Source organism: Rissa tridactyla, chromosome 2 (genome assembly GCF_028500815.1).
Source record: "Rissa tridactyla isolate bRisTri1 chromosome 2, bRisTri1.patW.cur.20221130, whole genome shotgun sequence".
NCBI classification, from domain to species: Eukaryota; Metazoa; Chordata; class Aves; order Charadriiformes; family Laridae; genus Rissa; species Rissa tridactyla.
In genome coordinates this window covers 61459441-61481511 of record NC_071467.1, presented here as the reverse complement: position 1 = coordinate 61481511, position 22071 = coordinate 61459441, and the positions used below count along the sequence as shown (strand labels likewise).

The 22071-nt window shown below is 36.9% G+C and overlaps 1 protein-coding gene across 1 annotated transcript in view; it reads right to left on the bottom strand.

Moving 5' to 3' along the window:
- DOK6 (docking protein 6) overlaps positions 1-22071 on the bottom strand; it is a 251558-nt gene that overhangs the window by 120144 nt on the left and 109343 nt on the right. Inside the window, exon 3 of the mRNA XM_054191773.1 lies at positions 8078-8192. Coding sequence (XP_054047748.1) covers positions 8078-8192 — 115 coding nt within the window. The remainder of the gene's footprint in view (positions 1-8077; positions 8193-22071) is intronic.

Here is a 22071-nt window from a genome sequence, read left to right as displayed (position 1 = left end):
AGAATAGCTATGCTACAATAATCAGGCTCTGGAGTCCTCCCTGACTTTCCAAGGAAAACATTTTGTTTCAATTTCCTTCTTACAAGAACGTTTTTTTAAATCTTTTGTTAAACTGTGATCTTTAGAACACAGAAAGTAGTAAACTTGAAAACATACAAATGTACACTATTATGTTTTATAGTGCTAGGTGCGAGAAAGTATAAGCCTAGGAAAGAAATTGAATACATTTCTCCTGTGTTTTCAGAAAACTTCTTAAAACACTAAGTCTCATTCTCTTCTCTTCCAAAGTACTTACCACAGCGGAGGCCCCTGTAACAAATTATTCAATTAAAGACTACCACATGCATAATGCAGTGTGGGACAGATTAACCAAGATGGAAAAGACAGGGTTTTGTTCTGGTTTCAACTGTACGCTACTATGCCATTCTCTCTTCAGCCTTAGTATTCCTGATACATTTTTGTTTCTTCGAATTAGGTTCAAAAAAGCCTGAACAGACAAGATATAATCTACCAGGAATGACATATATATATATATACACACAATAATATACATATACACCTATAAATAGGTATAGCTTACACTTCCTTGGGACAGGGAGGCTTCCCAAGATTACTTCCAGCCTTATTTTCTATCATAAATACACAGACAATGACTATTTTCTTCATTTTTTTTTTTCTTCCTGCTAAGACTTAATCTGTATTCTATACTTTCAGATAATAAAATTTGGTTGGTTACAATTGGCTAAATGCCAATCAGACTGTTATTTCAAATGCAGTAGTTATTAAGAATTCAGCTCTACGATCGTCAGAATAAAATCAAGCATGAGGAAGAAACAACTGTAAGTCTAATGACAACGCTACAAAGTCTGTAAATAAAAAATCCCCAAACCTTTTATATTGTGGAAAGCCAGCAAGAAGTCACTTTGCTTAGTGTTCAGTTACAAATACTTATCACAATCTGTTCTGCAAACACCAGAGTGCTTATTAACATGGATGTTTCAAAGGTACTTTTAAAATTAAAACATTAAATTTGCTTGCAACCTTCACCCTTTCTGAGCTCAACATGTTGTTTCATAACATGATTCTTGCACGTAAGAACACATTATAAAACAATCCTGGAGAGGTTTTTCTTTCTACATTATATAAAATATGCAGCAATTTGAATGAGCAGGTTTGGGTTTTTTTCCAAGAGGAAGAAGACATGGATTTAATCTTGCTTCAGCACATAGTTCATCTATTCTCACGTTGTGTGGAAAGCCAATTGTGCAATTTCTCTGATGAATGACAAGTTACAGCCACAGAATAAAAGGATCTAGCTCGATCAGAAATAAGTGGACAAAGAGGAATAAAGAGGAACTTTTCTCTATTTTGCATATTTTTTAAAATTTTACATTTCTTACTGGTGATGGCAATTGCAAATCCATCCATTGCTATTTTAGTGAAAGCAGATTCAATAATGATACATATATCCGTAGCAGATGTTTAATATGGGGAGAAGTCCTCTGCCTGAGATTCTTTTCCAGACTTTGTCACATTCATCTGCCATTCAGTTAATGAAGTTGCGTTTTCATTCCCTCTTCTGCAAACTGTTAATAAGAACTCAAAATGTGAGGCAATTTTATGCATAAAATGCATCAAGATTCTCAGATGGTTTTCAGTAATACTTTTATTATTGTGTGTGAATGCCTTTTGGCAGTGTAAAACAGGCCAATATTTTTAAAAGCAAGGGGTAGGGACACTGTGGGATACATAGCATGAAATTACTAAATAACAGGTAGTGCCTGATTGCCTTACCTTCTAATAAAATGTATTTATATGATAAGAAGTAGATTTGGACTTTCACACTTATAACATGATTAAAAATTATTCTAACTGTCATTGAAATTCATTTTTGCCATGACTTATATAAAGGATAAAAGAGTATCTCTGTATCTTTGTTTCATAGGACTAACAGTTATTTTCGGCTCAGTATATTTATCAAATCCACTACAAATCTCAAAATGGGATCATGAAGAAATCTTGTTATATGTAGATGCACAGAGTATTAATAATTTCAGGTTCCAGTTTAAGGTCAATAGCCAGAAGCTATGTTAGACCATGTTGTTAGACTGCATTTTTATGGTCTTGTGCCATCACACCAATACAGACTTTATTCTGTTATAAAACATGGTGGCTGCAGATTTGGCAAGGTTCATCAGATGTTTAGCTGCTTATGAGAAAAAAAACTCTAAAACAACAAGTAAGCAATTATGAAACTTTCATAGAAAGTTCAACAAACAACTCCATACTTCTGTATGCCCTCACAAACCTACCTGCACTCTGTCCCTACTGGGAAAGGTAACTGTATGTTGAACTTCAAGGGCAGAGCTTCTGAGATTCAGGTATTTATCCTAGTCTCTCTAAACCCAAAATTCAGCTGACCTTGTGTATTTCTAATTTATAAATCTTAAAGTCAGAATAAAGATACATATTTTTAGGCAAACTTGAAAAAAATTAGGAAATAAAAGTAATTATTAGCGAAAAGGGAACTATTTGTCCAGAACAAAAGAATATATATCCTAAATATTAATCTTAGAGAATAAAATTTATAACCATGACTCAGACTGAACTTTGCCCTGAATGTGGATAGTGTTTCAAATTTTATGATCAAAAAGGGAGTATGTGAGAATCCAGAGCAACATATTTAACTTCATGCAATGCCTGTCTTTTGACTCTTTTTTTCGGATGTCAAAATATTGTGGCACGTGTGGAAGTGAGAACATGCATCTGACCTCCAATGAACCATATGCTTTACAGAGAAGTAAGGCCCCTTCAGTATATATATAAAAAAAAACAACAAACAAACAGAAAGTAGAAAAGGCAGGGTCACAAATTTTCATCTAAGAATCCCTGCCACTTTAACAGAGAAATATACCATCCGTCAGAACATTTTCACCTATACAGGATTATTTTTCTGCATGCAAAATGTGAACTTTGTATTCCTCTTTCCAGTACCAAAACTATATTTGTGGGAGCTGTTCTTCACTTCCACCACCTCCATGATCCTGCAGTTGCAAACTTGGAAAACTAACAGTGAAAACGGGAACTTTAATGTGGTTGTTTTTAAAGCTTATGTAGCCATTTGTACTGTTAGTAATAACAGCAAGTATGATCACTGATGCTTCATCTCAAAGCCTCAATGTTTCTCTGTAATTTTAATCCAAAACCTCCAGGCTTCTTAGCTGTCAAAGGACATAGCGATATGATTTACATCTAATATTCCACTGACATCTGTCAAACTCTTCAAGCACAGAATATTTTTGCTTGTGAAAACTATCAAGGAGAAAAAGCCCAGCTCATAATCAGTAGTAATTTGGCAATGGCCCCAAAGCTTTTTCAGCACAGAAATGAACTGAATCTGTGCCTTTTTAAATGATAGCAGTGATGTAATTTTTGTTTTAAAGAAAAGAAAGCAACACCAACAAATGGTGAAAACAGGTTTAAAAGAAAAAATATGTACAGAACTAAAAAAAAAACCACGTTGCTGAACACATTGTCACTTGACACCAACAGTTTTCATTTTCAACAAATTAAAACTTTTTTTGCAGTTATAACAAGACTTACTTATCGCAGTTTAACTGCACTCAGAAAAACTTGAAAGCATAAGAATACAGAAGAAAAAGACTGTTTATGCTATAGATATATAAAAGAGTTTTATCAAGGTAGCCAGCACAGCAGATGGCTAGACACTCAAGAAATTAACACAGTGGATTGAGCTAAAACAACCGGAAGAATATTAATATCAGTTAAGCTATATCAAGCTAGTGTAACGATGGATAAACCCCTAAACCAGAAGTTTCAAATAGGGTAGCTAATTGACTTTTTGCAGTACCCCAAATTTATTTTCCCCAGGACTTGAACAGTGGAAGTTTTAAGGAAATGCTAAAGTATAACCCTTAAAACTAAGGAAGATGTTTCTTGATTGCAATGACTCTAGAACAGCAGTTCATGCCTGCCCTGAAAGAAAAAATCCCCTTCATTTCATCTAATTCTATGCAGAATGGGGCACTGTACTGAAGAAAAGTCAGACAAATATCAGTATATTGGGGGATGCCAGCATTTGTTTTACAGTTGCATTTTTAAGATTTCTCTGTGATTTTGCCCCTTTTCTTTTCCTCGTGTTACATCTCGTTCTGTACTCAAATTACTGAAATCACATTTGGGCCCTAATTTATTTTGTCTCTCTTGTCTCTGAATCCATGTTATTTGCAACCCCCCATTTTCATTTTATCAATAAGTTTACAAGTTTATCAATTTTCTGACATTCTGTTCTTTAGAAATCAAAATAAATTTTACACAAACCTGTGCTGGTGGGTCCACTGACACTAAAAGAGCCAGGGACTTGTGTCGCTTAATATTTTGCTGGCATCAGCAATAAATGAAATGAATAAATGAAATCAATAAATGAAAAATCATGCTCCCATATGGTTTGTCACTGACCTAGCACAACCCAAAAACTTCATTCCTTGACAACTAGCTATTATTCAGGCACAATCCTCATCATACTAGCAACTTCCATAATAGCACCATAAAATTCTGGCTTTAATCAGTATTCATGTTGCAAATTTCATTTTCTTGCTGCTCCTGCATAGCCACCACTGCTCACTGCATCATAACTACAACTTTAGAGAGAGCTTACAGGGCATTTCAGAACGCCTGTCTCAGTGCAGACACTTGGATTACTGCCATATTACAGACATCAGGCTTGCAGGAGGAAGAGTTTCTCAACAGATACATGTGTCTAAGCATAGCTACATCTACACAAAAACTAACAGCACAGTTACCTGAAAAAAAAAAACACAAAACACCACCAACAAAACAAACAGACAAACAGAACCCATCCCCAACAACTTGTTTTAAAAGGTGTTTGGGAAAGACAGCACCTCAAACACAGTAGCTAGCATCCAGAGTTAAAAGAATTTCTCCATTTGCTTGATAATACCCTGTGGAGTGCAGAAAAAAACACACGTGGGAACGGGGAGGGATTTCTGTGAGGCTGTGGGGAACCTCACAGAACCTCTAAATTTTCAGTCTACGTTGTTCCTGCTATTTAATTGGCCATAGCAACATAGACTGATACTGGACATATATTGTACATCGGTTCTTATGATAAGGCCACTTTGTATCTTTGAAAGTTTCCTCTTTTTCTCCTTGATGTATTTAAAAGCCAACAGTAAGGTCTTTTTAACCTTTATTATGATAGAGTAAATACGCTCAGTTCCCCAAAACTGCTTCATTTTTCTTCACAGTATTCTGTCCTTCTACTTAACCTGCTTATACATTTGGCAACATTTAATTTTATCTCAGTTCTCAGTGTGTTAGCAACCTGAGAATTTTGCACTTCCCTCTTTCTAAAACAACTCAGAATTTAATGTTTCTTGATGAAAAAAATTGTTGAAATTCACTTAATGGCAATAACTTTCATATAATTTTCAGGGAGGCCGAAACAGACCTGCTAAGGTGACAGCAATTTCCCATGGTCTGAAGAATAATTCCCACTCTTTAGAGTCTGTCTTAAGTTCACTGAGTTATAGACTACTTTTCATGTTATTTAATCAGCCATGACTTCTCATTAGTTTACTTCCACTGAAACAATTCTGATGGTAACCGAGACAATTTAAAAATGTTGCTTGCTAATCACCGAAGTCAAAGGTCTCTGCCCACTAGAACAGATGTCGGAAAGAGATATAGTGACAGTAGCTTCTTTCTCTCCCTGAAGAGGGATAATTCTTCTTCAAAGACTTGTTATCCCATGCTTTTAATCAGGGAACTGTAATAGTTGAGACTGGTTTGCTCTTCAAAATATTTCAAAAGAATTGAACAGATTTCTACAGCTGTTGTAGATGTTGGGAGCGCTGGTGGTAGTGATGGGAACAGCTAGATTACAACAAAAGCACATGGAGGATTTTTGTTTGGTTTGCTACAGAATGTTTTCATTAGCAATTGAAGATTACCAAAATTTATACGCTCCTCAGATGACTAGTTTGCTAAAATCCTAATGGAAATACAGGGGCTACAGCCACCTAGAGCTCAGACTTGCCAGTAGCTGCCTTGAAGACAGTAAGCAAACTGAGGGCCTGGAAGCCACAGGAGCTTAGGAAAAAACCACAGGCTCCCAGCCAGCACACCCAGTGGGCTGGTAACACAGCTCTCAGGCTTCCTGGGGAGGACTGAAGTGTTCCATATCTTTAGAGACCTATTTTAAACCAGAATAGCATTTTACTGTGCTTAATTCCATAATTAAGAAAGCTAAGTACCAGAAAAATGTGCTACTTTTCGTCGCACCAACTTTTAGACTGCACAGAGTAAAAGAAACCAGCTCATACTATCAAAACTAAAACAGTACGGTTATTTTAAAACATTCCTGGTACAATTCTGACAAAATCCCTACCTCACATTGTTCAGTCCTCATATAAAAACAACTCAGCTTTGAGCATGACCTCCTCCTCCTTTCCAAGAAATGATTTACTCTATGCTCAGCAGACCTTTTGCAATGGGTTCAGTGCTACTGTCCTTCCACCTGCCCCTGGATGTCATGACGATAGGAAACAAAGTTATGTGCTTCTGTATATTTAGACACTCCATGGTGAAAACTTTGGGCTCTTAAATAATTCAAGTAGGTCAAGCAGCAGTCAAGATTTTTGACTGAGTCAAAATCACTGGAGTGGTTCTTTCCCACTGAAGCCACTGGAAAGAAGAGGTGTTAGTAAACGCGCTATTGTGTTAACCAAAGAAGTGGCCTGATTTGCCAAAATAAAACCCATTGTGTGTACATCATTATACACCAGGAGGCTGCTAAAAGTCTAAGCATTGTCCCATAGAAACCACTAAACATTTTTTTCGAGATCTGAGAAGAAGAAGAAAACATCTTAAATAACAAGCAGCTCTAAATATTCCTTAAACTTTGATAAGTTTTTTAAAGGTAAGCAAAGTACTTGTGACGTTTCAGCAGCAGTACAAATGGTGATAGTTCCTTGTGGGAAGACAACTCTTATGGAAACAAGCTGCGGAACAAATTTTTTTTAAGTCTTTAATGTGAACTACTTATCTAATAATCTGTTAAACTGATCCTAGAAAACTATGATTTTCTATGTGTGTGTTTTTAAATTTAAATTAATAAACAAACAAAACTCTGTCAATCTGTCTTTTGTAAGGGGATGTACATATCAATGTTTGCAATACTTGATCCAAAATCCACATAATTCATGACCTTATACACTTTTAACCTACCTCCTCCATGGGTTTCTTGAATTCTGTCTCATTGTATTTAACTTAGATTGTACGCCATGCAATGTTTATATCACAATATTAAGACATAATTTTAAAATTATAATATGTCACTAAAAAAATAGAAGCTTTATCATTAAAAGAAATCTCATTCTTTTTAAAAACATTTTTTTCAGGTAAAATATACCCTAGGACACAGACACGTACAATTGCATTTTCAAATAAGAAAACAGCGCACTTTAATAGTGCAGTGTTCAGTGTCTCACAAGTAACTACCTGTCATTATGTACCATGATCCCCAAGTCTGTTCTCAACTCATTCATTACACCATGTGGCTGTTCAAACTGCAGACTGGTTGACATCCAGCTTTACAATGTCCTGAGGTTTTAGCTGGTATTTACCTCTTATTTGCAATGGCATGATAATTATTAGTTTAGTAAGTGCCTGTAGCAAAACTGGTAAAAAAAAAGAATGCTTCACATCTTGACTTATTAATATCCCATAGGTATTTTTCACTCAGTTTTACAAGTTTAGCTGAAAATCTCCAGTCTTTAGACCGTCTGCATGCAGTCAAACATAAGTATGACTTATAAGTATGACTTCCATAAGTAATGGAAGAAAGAGCTCTGTATCACCCCTAACAAACACCTCCCAAACTATATTAGAAAAAAACCCTACCGAAACCCCAAAAACCTAAATGACAACAAATTCCTGAGGATTTCTATTTGGTGTTTTAAGTTAATTAATCTGAGCAAGATTTTGGTGTGTGACTAGATTTCTTCAAACTAGACATGCAGTACCAATTGCTTACCTGACTCACACGCAAATGTCTTTGACGTCTCATCATGAAAGATAATTGCCACTGCATGCTTCTTTGTCTCTCGAGGCAATCTAGTTATGTTTTTGATATTGTGCAGCTCAGTTACCTTAAAATGAAGAAAAGTATTTTAGGCCAGTGTATAAATAGTACAAAGAAAAATGTTAACCATAACGACCCAATTTTTATTATAATCCGTTTTTCCTCCCCTAAGGGTATTTACATTGATAAGTTTTCTAATTGACAAAAACACATAAATAGGTAGAATCTACAGATGCAAAACTTTCTATAAAATGCAATGTATGAAAAAGTGAATGCTCTACTTTTCTAATAAAAATTCTACTTGGAAACATAGTTATTACGATGGCATTAAGACAGCCTTGTGATTATTCTGCAAAATATTTTTCAATTTCTATATTCATACAACTTTGATCAGTTTCAGAATCTGCATCAAATACGTAACCTAATGTAGGAACATCACTGTCTTATTAGTTAAGGGAAATAACTCAATTATCATGTCAATTAGTATCACTCATTTGTAAGGATAGATCCTCATCTGTCTCTAAAGTGTAATTGTCATCCTCATAAGAATGCACGATTTTATTTTATTTTCCAAATATTAGAAAAACTTATAAGCAAAAAAATACTCTTGTAGCAAATTTACAGCATAAACAATTCAATATATTTCCATTTTCTTTCGATGTGAGTAGATAACCACAATTAACACAAATGGAAGAAAAACATATTATTACAACCAGAGCTGGTAGCACAGCCTACATTAAACTGCTTAACACTTCGCATTATGAAATCTTTTTCTCAGTTTCTTGGAACTCTGAGCAAACTTTTTCTGTATATAGTTAGCTTTTTCAGGCAGGACATCTGCCTCAGGCTGAATTAATTTCTTTAAAATGTCATCCATATGAGTTTGGCCATCTACAACTAGGGAAAAAATGGCCTGAATGTGTGTGGGGTTTTTTGTTTGTTTTGTTTTGTAATTCTTACACTCCCTGTGTACAGCTCTAGCATTCCTTTTCATATGCTGGAAAGAATGTTTTTTGAGACATAGATTTTATATGGTGCAGTAAAAAAGTAGAACGTATTGGGGCAAAGACATTGCAAAAAAGATTGAGAGCAGACGAGCAGTGAAAGCCATCAAGAAGCCAGGGAAAGCAACCGAGAAAAACCATACAGTGGAATGTGTAGGTGCTGATGACAAACCTGAGACCAGAACTGGAAACTGCTATGGGGTCTATCTTGACAACCTTCAGCAAAACTCACTCCAGTTTGTCAATATTTTCGCTGTAACAGGCGGGCCAAAGCTGGATGCCGTACTCTAGATATGGTCTAATGAGTGCTGAGGAGAGGGGGATAATCACTCCCAGTACTGACTGCCCATGGTCCTGTTCATACAGCCTGTAGAGCTGTTGGTCATCTTTGCCGGCTGAGGGACAAAGCTCCAGGCCCCTTCCTACAGGGCTGCTCCCAGCCTGTCCAACCCAAGCCTGTGCCCTCACAGGGGCTCCTTTGTCCCAGGGTCAGCGCCTGGCGCTTGCCCTTATTCAGCTTCACAAGGTGCCTGTCAGCCCATTCCTCCAGTCCGTTCAGGTCTCTGGAAGGTAGCCTGACTACCAAAAGCATATTGACTGATCCTTCCCAATTTGCTGTCTGCACAGCTGGTGAGTGCAGGCTCCATTACCACCTCCAGGTCCCTGATAACAATACTAACCAAGAGAGGTCCCAGTACAGACCCTGGCAGATCTACACTTGCTACTGACCTCCGGGTAGGGTATGACCCATTAGTCATGCCTTTCCGGGTCTGACTAGCTGACCAGGTTTTCAGTGTCTAGACACCTACCCACCTAGATGATAACATCCCAACTTGGATATAAGAATATTATGGGAGACAATGTCAAAAGCCTTGCTAAAGCTGAGTGCCCAATAATGTCCACTTCTCTCTCCTCATCCCAAATCATAGACAGCTGTCAGATTGGGCAAGCATGATTTACCCATGGTAAATCCATGCTACCTCTTCCCAATTACCGTCGTCTCCTTCATATGCCTGCAAATACGTTTTAAGAGGACTCACTCCATGGTTCTTCCCATGGGCTGATGTGAGCCTGCCAGATCTGTAGATCCCCAGGTTGATCTTTTGGCCTTTTTTTTGGACACAGGTGCAACATTTGCCTTGCCATTGGGTTCCTAATCCCTTACAATTCTATTTTTAGTCATGCTTTTTCAGGGTTTTGCAAGAATGCATTTATTTCTCTATTTTTTGCTTGGGAGGAAAGAGAAGGGCAGATACCACTGTCCCATTAAAGGAATGACTAAAGTCTCTGTTAATTTTTCTTGATCTATGTGTGGTATAATGATCTACTATGTGAGAGTGTACCTATGGTACCTATCTTTCCCAAAGCACTAATTAGGAAATGCCATAAAAGGGAAAAGAAAGCATTAGTAGGCAGAGGAGAGAGCAGACTCTAGAATCCAAAGTCTGAGGGAATAATAACAATTGCAGAAGTCATTACTGAGTTCTGAAGACTCAGAAGGACCCAAAGTAGGACACAGGTAAGAAATGGATCTACTAGTCTTGCTAAATAAGAAAAGGATAAAAGAGGGAAAGATTTGAAAAGATCTGGGACGCAAAAAGTCCAGGTTATTCTTAAAGACAATTTTTTTTTTTTTTTAAATAATTTAAAGATGCACATCTGGGAAAAAAAACCCCAGTGACTCTAACACAAGCAAATATTTTTACATGTGTGTGCATGTATGATCGCACACCCTGCAGAAAAAATCCCTTAAATCTTGTTATATTAAAAAGGGGAAATTTCTCTTTCTGAAATAGCAGGAAAGGGAACAGAAGTGTTTTGAATAGTGACAACAGGGCATATTAAGCCTTCTTCCAGTCTCTCTCAAACTGTAGAGATCAATTCTTTCTTTAACATTTGAGTGTTATAGATTACCAAAAGATCCTGAAATGCTGATAAGTTTGATAATAGATCCAAAAACCTTACGTTTCTGGCATCCAAACTACATAACTTTCACAGTAATTTTTGTTCGAAACATAAATACAGACAACTAGGGACGCATACCTATCCATCTATGAGGATGATTTTATGAGTTCTCTTGTTGATCAGTACATTAAGTCTCTTTTATTTAATATACTGACAGAACATTTTTTTTTAAATGCAAGATCATTCACACACTTAGGAATATTGTCAGCACAAAATGAACAAACTGTAGAATTTTATTTTATTTGCTGATGGGAATTTAATGTCTGAAAGAGACAATGAAAACACCACCAAATTCTGACGTGCTTCATTTCAGTACCCATATGAGAGATATGGTTGAACAAAATGCAAGGCAAGTGAAGAAAAACAGTCTCTGTGCAGGGGAAAAAGGCCTTTGTTTTAAACAGATTTCAACTTTCCTTTGTGTCTGGAATCATACTGCCTCCCTAGACAGCACAGAACTTCTTATAACTCCAGTGTGACAGGCAAAGAGTTACACGAATTGCCTCTCCCAAAGTTCTTGAGTTTTACTTTATTTTTTTAAAGCAAGGTTTTTTGAGCCATTCATAGTTTCTCACAGAAGTCATATTCCTCGTGCACATCCTTCCTCAAGAATGGACATATTTCAAACTATCATGAGATATTGTAAGACACTTCTTTTCTCATCAAATGTCTTATTGGTTTAATATGGGTAGCCAAAATATTTCTGCATGTTTCAAAAAAAAAAAAAAAGATAATTATAAGAAAAATAACCACATTTTTCACTTTGAAATGCTTTGTTTTACAAGAACTGAAGGTTTTCCTGCAAATAATACTGTTTTAGTCATTCTATTCTGAGGATAAAGGGAATTTATACAGGTGTTAGTTAGGAAAAATAACTAATTTTACTGGGCAAATTAACAGAAAAAAGAAAAGAGAAAAATAGTAAGTGAGCTTTAGCACTCAATCTCATCATTGTATCTAAGAAAGCAGCAAATTTCAGAGCATCACAGAATAGCTGAGGTTGGAAAGGATCTCTGGAGGTCATGTGGTCTAACCTCCCTTGCTCAAGCAGGGTCACCTAGAACCAGTTGCCCAGGACCATGTCCAGATGACTTTTGAACATCTCCAAGGCTGGTGACTCCACAGCCTCTCTGGGCAACCTGTGCCAGTGCTCAGCCACCTTCATAGTGAAAAAGATATTCAGAGGGAACCTCCTCTGTTTCAGTGTTTGCCCATTGCCTCTGGTCCTGTCACTGGCACCACTGGAAAAGCCTGACTGTCTTCTTTAAACCTTTCACTGATGAGTATATAATGAAAGAGCCTACTCATCTCCAGGCTAAACAGTCCCAGCTCCCTCAGGCTTTCCCCGCAGGAGAGATCCTCTAGTCGTCTCATCATCTTCTTGATCCTTCACTGAACTCTGTTCACTATGTCTATGTCTCTCCTGTACTGGGAGCCCAGAACTGGACACAGTATTCCAGGTGTGGCTGCACTGGTGCTGAGGGGAAGGATCACCTCCCTCGACCTGCTGGCAATGCTCCTCCTAATGCAGCCCAGGATACCGTTAGCTTTCCTTGTGGCAAGAGCACATTGCTGGGTCACGTACACCAAACCACACACAAGTTGAAGAAGGAGTTCTAGTTTTATCTGTCGGGCAGGTCAACAGGTTGACAGAAAGAAACCCTACCAGTTAACAACTCAGAAACCCGAGTTGATGCTTACAATGAGAGAGGCCTTATTATCAAATAAGTCCCTCAATATTTCTATTGGGTATGTAATTTTTAATATCAAATAGAGATAGGAATTTTTGCTTCCATGTTCATTTATTGAAATTGTACTGTATGTTTCCCTCCACAACCAGAGCAGAAAGATAGAGGCAAGAGTAATAATGCTGTGAAAAGCTATCCTCCCACTGCCACAGAGAACTGAAGTTAATCAAATTCCAAATTCTGGGTTTAATGCCAATGAAGCATGAGTCATTTCTCTACTTGCTGAACATTTGCAATTAAAAAATAAACACCTGAGAGTTTATATTATTTTGTATGAAGGAAAAATGAACCTTAGCTTGGCAACCAGACTGCTTTGTCTCAGTTATTTTTAAAAGTGGGGTTTAAATACTTATATATTATTTTTTAAAAATAAAAAAATAATTAAACAAACCTTTTTAAAGGGGAAAAAAGTATCAAAGCTACTGAAAAGACAAAAAAATCCTAAAAAATTCATAACTTTTTGGAAACAATTTAAACCATCTCTTTGCAAACTTTAAGAGGGTTTTAAAAGACTAATCAAATTGAAAATTTATTAAAAAGAAAAGCCCCTTTTTTATGAGTAACGCATTAGGCAAATCTACTTTTTAAAGTAAGGAATGTTATACCAAAATTTGCTTCTTGCAGTATCATAATAGACTTGTTGACAAAACATAGTCCAGTTCATTGAAAACACTGCTGTTCTTCACAACAACAAAATAGTATTCTGGAAATACCTAGACCGTTGGTGACATTGTAACAGTAAGAAGAAAAGAATAAAGGGAAAATTTAATGTGCTGTTACACATGTATGAGTCTTATTTACACTTTACACAAAAAAAGATGGAAATATTCCCATTGTGGGATTACACATTGCCTAAAACTTTGGTAATATTAAAAAAAATGCAAATCAACAAAAACTTTGAAAATCAGTTTTCCCATTGCCCCCCACTTGTACCCCTCTAGAATCAAATGAACTTCAACAACAAATAAAATCCCTAATATTACTTGTTCAGTGAGTAATCTTGCAAATAGATTTCTAGCCTACCCTTATCCTTTATGATTTCTTCCAGTAGGCTAAACAGATCCTTTTGTATTAAGCTATGATCACGCAGTTTACAACTTTTCACTAACGTTCATATGGTAACAGAATTTTTCTCTACTAGATATTGGCGCTATCATTTAGTGCAGTACTCCATATGGTGCTCAGTGTGGTACATGTTAGGGACTCTTAGCACCTGGCCCATTTCTCAGTTCTCCTACTCCTCATCAATAATTCCTGCCTCACATGTCCATCACTCAGCAGCCCACACATACATTTCCTTGCTTTTTTTCCTGCTTGGTTTCTTGATCTGTTCCTGTATCAGTCTCTCAAACATTTTTCTTGTATCTACAATAACAATGAATACTGATTGAAGAAAAGACATGGAATAGTTCCTTAACGTATATGTAACAAACTTTTTGTTGCCAAACTTTTTTATTCCTTTTTTTTTTTTCATATATAAAAGTTTTTTCTTTCTTGAGGGGGTGGAGCAGGGGGTTGACATAGCTATATCAGAGACATCCAACTCCTTTGCTTCTGGTTAATACTTGATGAAAGGACATAACCCTGAAGGGCTACAAGGTAGGAGAATTTCTAGGATTGATAAAGGCAACATCTCACTCCTGCAAAATTACACCTGGCTTGCACCAGGGTCTCAAGGCTACACATCAGTGTTGGGTTCTGTAACTTGCTGCTTCTCACAGTCAGGAATTTGGATCACCTCAAAGATTCCACATCAGCACAGCTTGATCTGCACACACTTTTTTTTTTATTAGTATCAAATTGTTCACCAAAATGCAAAACTTCTTCACAGAGGAACATCAAGCACTGAACAAGAATGCCAAAGAGCCTATAGTTAGTTTTCTGCTGCCATTGCTCCTATATCTGGAGCACTTAAGAACCACCCAAATATTGCTTGCACTTCCCTTCCTCCTCATTATTTTTCTTTATCTTGGTCTGCAGATAAGCCTAAAACTTAAACTTGTTTTGTGTTCGTATAACATCTCATCTAAAAAGGGCACCACTTTCAGAGCCTCTACTTGCTTCCTTTAAGTAAATGTTATATAGGAATAATAAAATCAATAATCATCAACACCTTGTAAATGCTATCTAGCTACATCTGGGTGTATCAATCATAATCATAAAAAAAAAAGAAAAAAGGGCAAAAAAAGGTGCTGTCTGCTGCTCTGTATTATGACTGTATAAAGAAAGTTTCTTTTTTCTTTTTTTTTTTAAATAAAATAAATAAATTAATAAAATACTGAACAAGGCACCAACCTTAAGAGGAAGAGGAAAAGTGGGAAAGGACTCCTCTGAAGGAACTAACCATTCCCGAATCGCATGTTATATGGTCAAAAAAGATAAAAGGATCAGAGGAATAAGGGAGCTTAAGCCATCACTTAGGAAAAAAAAATTTAAAAAATCATAGTTTCCTGGAAGATTTTCCCTATCGTATGTCTTAGGATAACCATTTGTACCATGAGAAGTTCACAGGAACTTGAAATCACCTTTCTACCTGAAGATCCTAAATTTGATGCTAATACCAAATCATTTCCATTCCTTACCCTCTGTCAGAATGCCCCAGCATTGCCTGATGCCAGGTGACTGAGTTACAAGAAAAACTAAAGTCTTGGTCTATATTAGTTTTCATGCATTTCTGTGCCAACAGACTTGGAAAAGAACTGAAAAACATCCTGACAGTTTTCTGAAGTCTAACCCCACTTCTCCCTAGCTAAAACAACTGCAGTCTGATTTCAGTAAAGTCATGCTGTGGATTCCTAGCAAATAATTCAAGTGCAGGAAAATTATTAGTATAAGATAGTCGGCAGTGGCAGGCAGGAATAACCTAAATCCAAGCAAGATACACAGGTATAGGTTGATGATCGAGGAAATTATTCAGGATTGCTATATGGAAACTTCAAACTGTAGATCCATTCACTGAAGTAGACAGTGACCTTTGACCAGCCAGAATAGATCAGATAAGGGTTTGCTAGTAACAAACTTCTGGTGTCTCTAAAAGCGCGTTAGCCCTTACCTGTCTTGACATGACATTTCAGAAGTCTCCCACTCTCCCTGCCTGTGCGCTGGCTATAACAACTCATCCAGGTCAAGAGCTTATTTTTACATGGGAAAAACACTCACATTTTTTCTGTTGGGAATCTGTGACCAAAGTTACAGAAACCTATAGTCTTCTTTTTGAAAGTGCATTTGTTACCCAAGTAAATTACAGGAAATAATTACAAGAGCACATTTCCATTATGTTAGCAAAATATTTGATATGACAAAACAGCTACTGTCAATGCAACTTAAATAGGATACCTACCCTTAAAATGTTTTGGGGTTTTGGTTTTTATTTTTTCTCTTTTTTTGGCATCTTAATTATATTCTTTGATGCGAAGGGCTATTAAATTACAAAATACATGTAATTTAAATAAAGGCTCAGATCAAGTGGCATTTGTTGCTTCTTAGTAGTCAACATAACTTGACATTTTTTCTGATTACTTTCTTTGGAACTACATTTATTTCTGTCAAAGAGGAAGGGTTTTAAGGACAATTCAAAACACTTTCTCTTGAATCCATCATAATTCATCACTGACCTACACTGGATATTTATTTTGCTTATTGTTGTAAGAAACTGTTCTAGTCAGGGAGCTGAAAGACTAGGATCTGCACTATCCACTTTTGTGTTACATGAGCATGGAAAGACTATATATATATAACATATCTACGGCTCTGGTGCTCAAATTGTACATTCAAATGCATTGAATAATTCTTCCACAATTATAAAAATATTACTTCCAAATCGTATATTACATCTGCATCACTACAAAAAATATAATTGCACAGTAAATACGAAAAGAGGTCCAGAAAAGATAAAAAACACAAAAATCACACATAAAATCTCAAATGCGTGCTTCCTGTATGAAACTGGGAGGGGAATGATTCTGCGATTCCATCTACTGAATGCTATTTCCACTGTGCAGAGTCCTGGAAATTGCCTGGGCAGAGGAAAAGGTCTGAATTTACATAAACGGATTTCTGCTCTGTGTTGCGCAATCCCTTGTTGTCATTTAATTTCTATCTAGCAAAAGCGGAAGCAGAAGAGAGAGCTACAAAATGTAATTGTTCATCCTCTTATTTCTTAATAATGGCCCACATACTACCATCTGTTGTGCAAAAACACGCAAGCAGTAATGTAACGGAGCAAAAGCCAACACAGTGGCAAGGAGCAGAGACTCCAGTGAGTGATGCCCAGACTGTAGAGAACTACCTCAAACCAGAAACAGCATGACAGCCATAAGGAGCGATATAAGAAGCAAGAGCTATGTGAACTATCATAGCAAGAAAAGGGCAAAGGAGGCACCAATATGCTAATGTCACTGTGAATGCTGCTGCCAGTCTGCAAAAGGAGAAAAGGAGATGCTGGCCCATTGCAGATGAAAGGACTACAGAGAGGAGTATCTCAAAGAAACAAGCCATCTCCCTTTAAGCTCAGTTTTCTGTCCTCTTGTCTCCAGTTAGTGGCTCCTTTTACATGGTTAAATCCAATTGCCACATAGTAGAAGTTTTGTTACCGCTTCAGATGGAGCTGGATGTGATTTTGGCTCTTAAGAAAGGGCGATGCACTGCCTGAAAAGTGTAAAGACCTTCGGGACTGGGGAAACGGCTGCATTAACAGAAACACAGTGAGTATATCAAGGGAAGTGACTTTTTGTCTTTACTCAGCACTCATTAGATCACATCTACAATGCTGTGTCTAGTTTCGGGACCCCAATGCAGTTGATAAACCAGAGTGAGTTCAGCAGAGGGCCCCCATGACAGCCAGAGCTGGACCTGTGAGAGGTTGAGGGACCGTGGCTGCTCCAGTCTGCAGCAGGGATGGCTTCGAGGGCACCTAACAGCAGCCCCCCCAGTGTCTGCAGGGATGTTATCACGGAGAGAGAGGCAGGCTCTTCACAGCTGTGACTGACGGGAGGAAGAGGGACAACAGGCAGAAACTGAGACAAGAGATGTTCAGGCTGCATATGAGAAGCAATGCTTTCACCATGAAGACAGCCCGGCAGTGGGACAGGCCCCCCAGAGAGGCTCTGCGGTCTCTAACCCTGGAGGTTTTCAAAACCCAACTGGACAAAGCCCTGAGCAACCATGTCTGACCTCAGAGCTGGCTTTACTGTGAGCAGGAGTTGGACAAGAGATCCCCTGAGGCCCATTCACGTCTGAATTAACCTGCAAGTCTAAGAAAGAGATGGGAACAGAGGCTATTTGGACCTTTATGCGTTTGGACAAAACCACATGGGACTAGGCATTGAGAGTATTTAAGATGAAACATATTTTCCTGACTTCAGCACATTCTGCACAAGCACAGCACATGACAATCAACAATAGGACCAGGGGATGCAAGAGACTGAAAATCAAGACTTGATGTAAGAAAGTACTAAGAGGCAGAAAAAAATGAAAAACCTATTTCATGAAAGAATAGCAAAACATAAAACACGAGATTACAAGAACATAAGAAGGGAGAAGAGAAACCCCAAGATCAGAAAAGCAAAAGAAAACAGAAGTTTTCCACATCTCTGCACACAGATTTATCCTTGGAAGAAGATGAGTTGTTATGGTAACAACACTCTCCAGGAATTTTGCCAAGGAGCGGCATATCACCCTCCACATTATACCTCTGGGGCAGGTCTCCAGCTGTTATTTCAGAGGAATAAGGGTTTAAGAAATTGCTACCAAGTAAACGTTCATTCCTGTAAGCGCTAAATGGAAACCACAACTATAACAGCAGTAAGAATCTTATCTGTTACTTAATAAGTAGATAATAAACAAAAAAAAAAAAAGGACAGAACAAATGTATATATTAAAAATAAATCAGGCTAAGTATAAACCAGTAATGTCAGGGCAAGAAAGTGAAGTTTGATGGGAAGAAATATGCGTAGGTCTGATAGCAGAGGGATACTGAATAATTTCTTCTTGCCCTCCAGATAAAACTGAGATTTAAAAAAATGAAAAAGTTTAAATTTTTCAGCATTCATAGAGAATGTAGATGACATTATATGAATTTAGAGTGAATAGAAAATAACTATCTTTTCACTTATCAAAATTCAAATAAAGGTAAAAGAAAGACAAAAACTGAATCTTTACCTCAACTGCCTTTTTTCTCTGTCTTCGCTATTGCTAAGTATTGCCAAGTATTGCTATTGTTGATTTTCATATGGATTACCACCTGGCTACCCAGATTCATGCTGTATTTTAAGTGGCCACTTCACACATAAGCAGTTACAAATTCTTTGCTTTGCCTCAATGAAATCTAAAAAAAATAAGGATGGAAACCAAACTTACTTGATTAGCTTTTGTTATGCCACTTCAAATGCTACATTGTTTCACAGTGTTTGTAAATCAAACCAACCAGGGCAGAATAAGCATATTAAGTCATACCAGCTCCCTTTAATAGGCAAAGAAGTGGAGGCTTTGCCAAGCCAAGTTACTTTACTTTCCCTCAAACTGCACTGCTGTAATACCGCCAGAATTGAACTGCTGCCTAATCCATAAAATCAGCCAGCCTGTTGGGATTATTCTGGTTTTGGCTGGTAGCCTGGTGTTTTAAAGCAATAGTTAAAATCTCATCATTTCATGTGTATGCAGACCTCTTCGCTTAACAAACATTTTAATTAGGATTTTAAAATACATACTGAAAAAGAAATGCTTTCATACCTCAAAAGGTATTTTTCTAGACAGTCATTTGTAATATAAAAATTACAGTTCTCCCCAATCCCATTTTCTTACTATCTTTAAGAACCTTTGAAATACGTTTTCCAATCTGACCTTTCATTTTGATGTGCAAACTGAATACTTGGTCTGGGGAAAAGAGAGCGGGGGAAAAAAAAAAAGAGACTGGGGGAAAAAAACAGCCTTCTGTAAAAGTAAGCGTTGACAAAATTTAAAATAACTAATGCCTTACTACTAAAAGAACACTGTAATTTGAAACCCAGATTCACGTTTGAAAAATAACACCACGCTAGAGAGACAGGAGAGAGGCAAGATGATTCACAACTGAAATAAAACAGGTTTCCCAATTATCTTTCCAAATTTCATCTTCAATAAAAAGAAAGGCACTTTCAATATCAACCTTCCTGCTAGAGTTACCAGGTATGCAAACAGTAGCACTGTGCTTATGCCTGAGAAACAAAATGGGGCATGTCTTTACTGTAGTTTAATTATCCAAGTAGAGTAATGAGACAATACTTCACAATGAACGTGTAAATGAATTAGATCATTATATGAGTTTTCGTAGCCTTATGAGGCTACTAAAATATACTGGACAGTTAGAAACTGTTTTCATTTTTAAGAGTTCTTACTTTTAACATTATCAAAGTACATGAGTATATCCAGACCTTTTCTAGTTTTGGCCCAAAGGTATTGCTTAATTAAAAGGAATATGTTCTTCATCTTCGAGTAAAAAGAAAAGGAGAAATGTACCCCTCCAAAACTTTCTTTAAGTTTTCCTCTTGTTTACTTAAATTGGCTGACCTGTAGTAATTCCCAAACTTATCTTGTTAGATGAGTTCAATTAAAAATACATGTTTATTAACATAGACTGCATTTGAAAACAAATTACAAGCAAAGGCATGCTTACAAAATATAACTTTGCTGAATCAGTAAGTGACGGGTATATAATTCTTCTTGCTAAACTGCTAGGTATAACCCTAACTGCAAAATCTCTCACCACGTTGCCAAACTGGGTCAGGAGTGCTAGGGGATACAAGTATCCATAGGCTTTCAATGCACATAAATTATTTTGGCTGTATCTATGCTGTACATTATGCCAGTGGCTGAGCCCTAGGTTTAACTCCCCCTCCTACCCCTTTCAAACTCCGAAAGCCTTCAACTCAGGCTGTAGCTCCCTTTAGCCAGATCTTGAAACCAGGGGGAAGCCTTGGATGAAAATTAGGTGAGAAAGGCTGGCTTACTCCCATCGTACCACTCACAGGGGGGAAAAAAAACCACAGTTGAGAGACTGCTCATGATGCAGGTTTCAAGGACCTCTCAGATGCTGGGTATCCGTTGACCTATCAAGAGCTCTATTCAGAAAAAGAATTGACATTGGCCAGGAAAGGAGAAGGCACATCATCATCTTTGCCCTCCCCATTCCTGGCTCTTCTCACTTGATCCAAAGGTGAGGATGTCACACACAAGCACAGGACTCAGCTGAGGGCTCTGCTGTGGACGACAGCAAGTGGTAGAAGCTCATGGATGCACAAACAAGCACAACCACAGAATTATCCACTAGCCTAAATTTTGTTTTGTTTTTAAAAAGGATCAAAACAATAAATACAAACACATGACAAAAAAATAGTATTATTTAGAAAACTTTACCCCCATTGATTTTTAAAGGGTGTAAATATGCCTCAGTGACTTTAATAATAACACCTATCCCAATCCAACAATACCAAAACTGGCATTTTAATACTGTTCTTAAATATAAACATATATATTAAAGGCATTTCAGATATTCTGAAGGCAGTATTAATAGCACCATATTACCTATGAGGTTCTTGATACCCATCAGAAAAATGTACCAACTAGCTGAAAAAACAGATATAGAAAGAAAATTTGTGAGTTTAAATGAACCTACATGCAGCACGTGCCTGTACTTGTGTGTGTACACATACCCTCAAAGTGGTCCAAAATTCTTTAGGAGAAAAATGAGAAAGAGAAAAAAATGCAATAAAGGGAACCTGAGGCCAAAAAAAAAAAAAAAAAAGGGCAAAGAAACTGTAATAGAGTGCAGTAATTTGAAAAAGAAGAAAAGGAAAGATTCTGAACAGAAATGTAACCTTTCTTTTAGGATTTTTAAATTTTTTTACAGAATTTTTGAAATGTTTTCACTTTATTTGCTTCTAAAATTAACTGAAATTTGTTAGCTGATAATTTGAAAATTCTTTCAGCTTAATTGTCATTGGGGATAAATTAATTTTGAATATCTATTATGACAATTACATACAGCTACATTTTCAACTCTAATGCATTTTTAATAACCTTCATCAGCCAGTGATTTGAATTTCAAATTTCCTTCTATGAAGAAGTAAAAATTAGATAGCTTTGTGCCAATTTTCATAATAAATTGCTCTTTATTTACTTTGCAAAGCCTCCCTTACTATAAGCAAATCAAAACCTTAAATGAAACTTAGTACTCATAAGACTTATTATATTT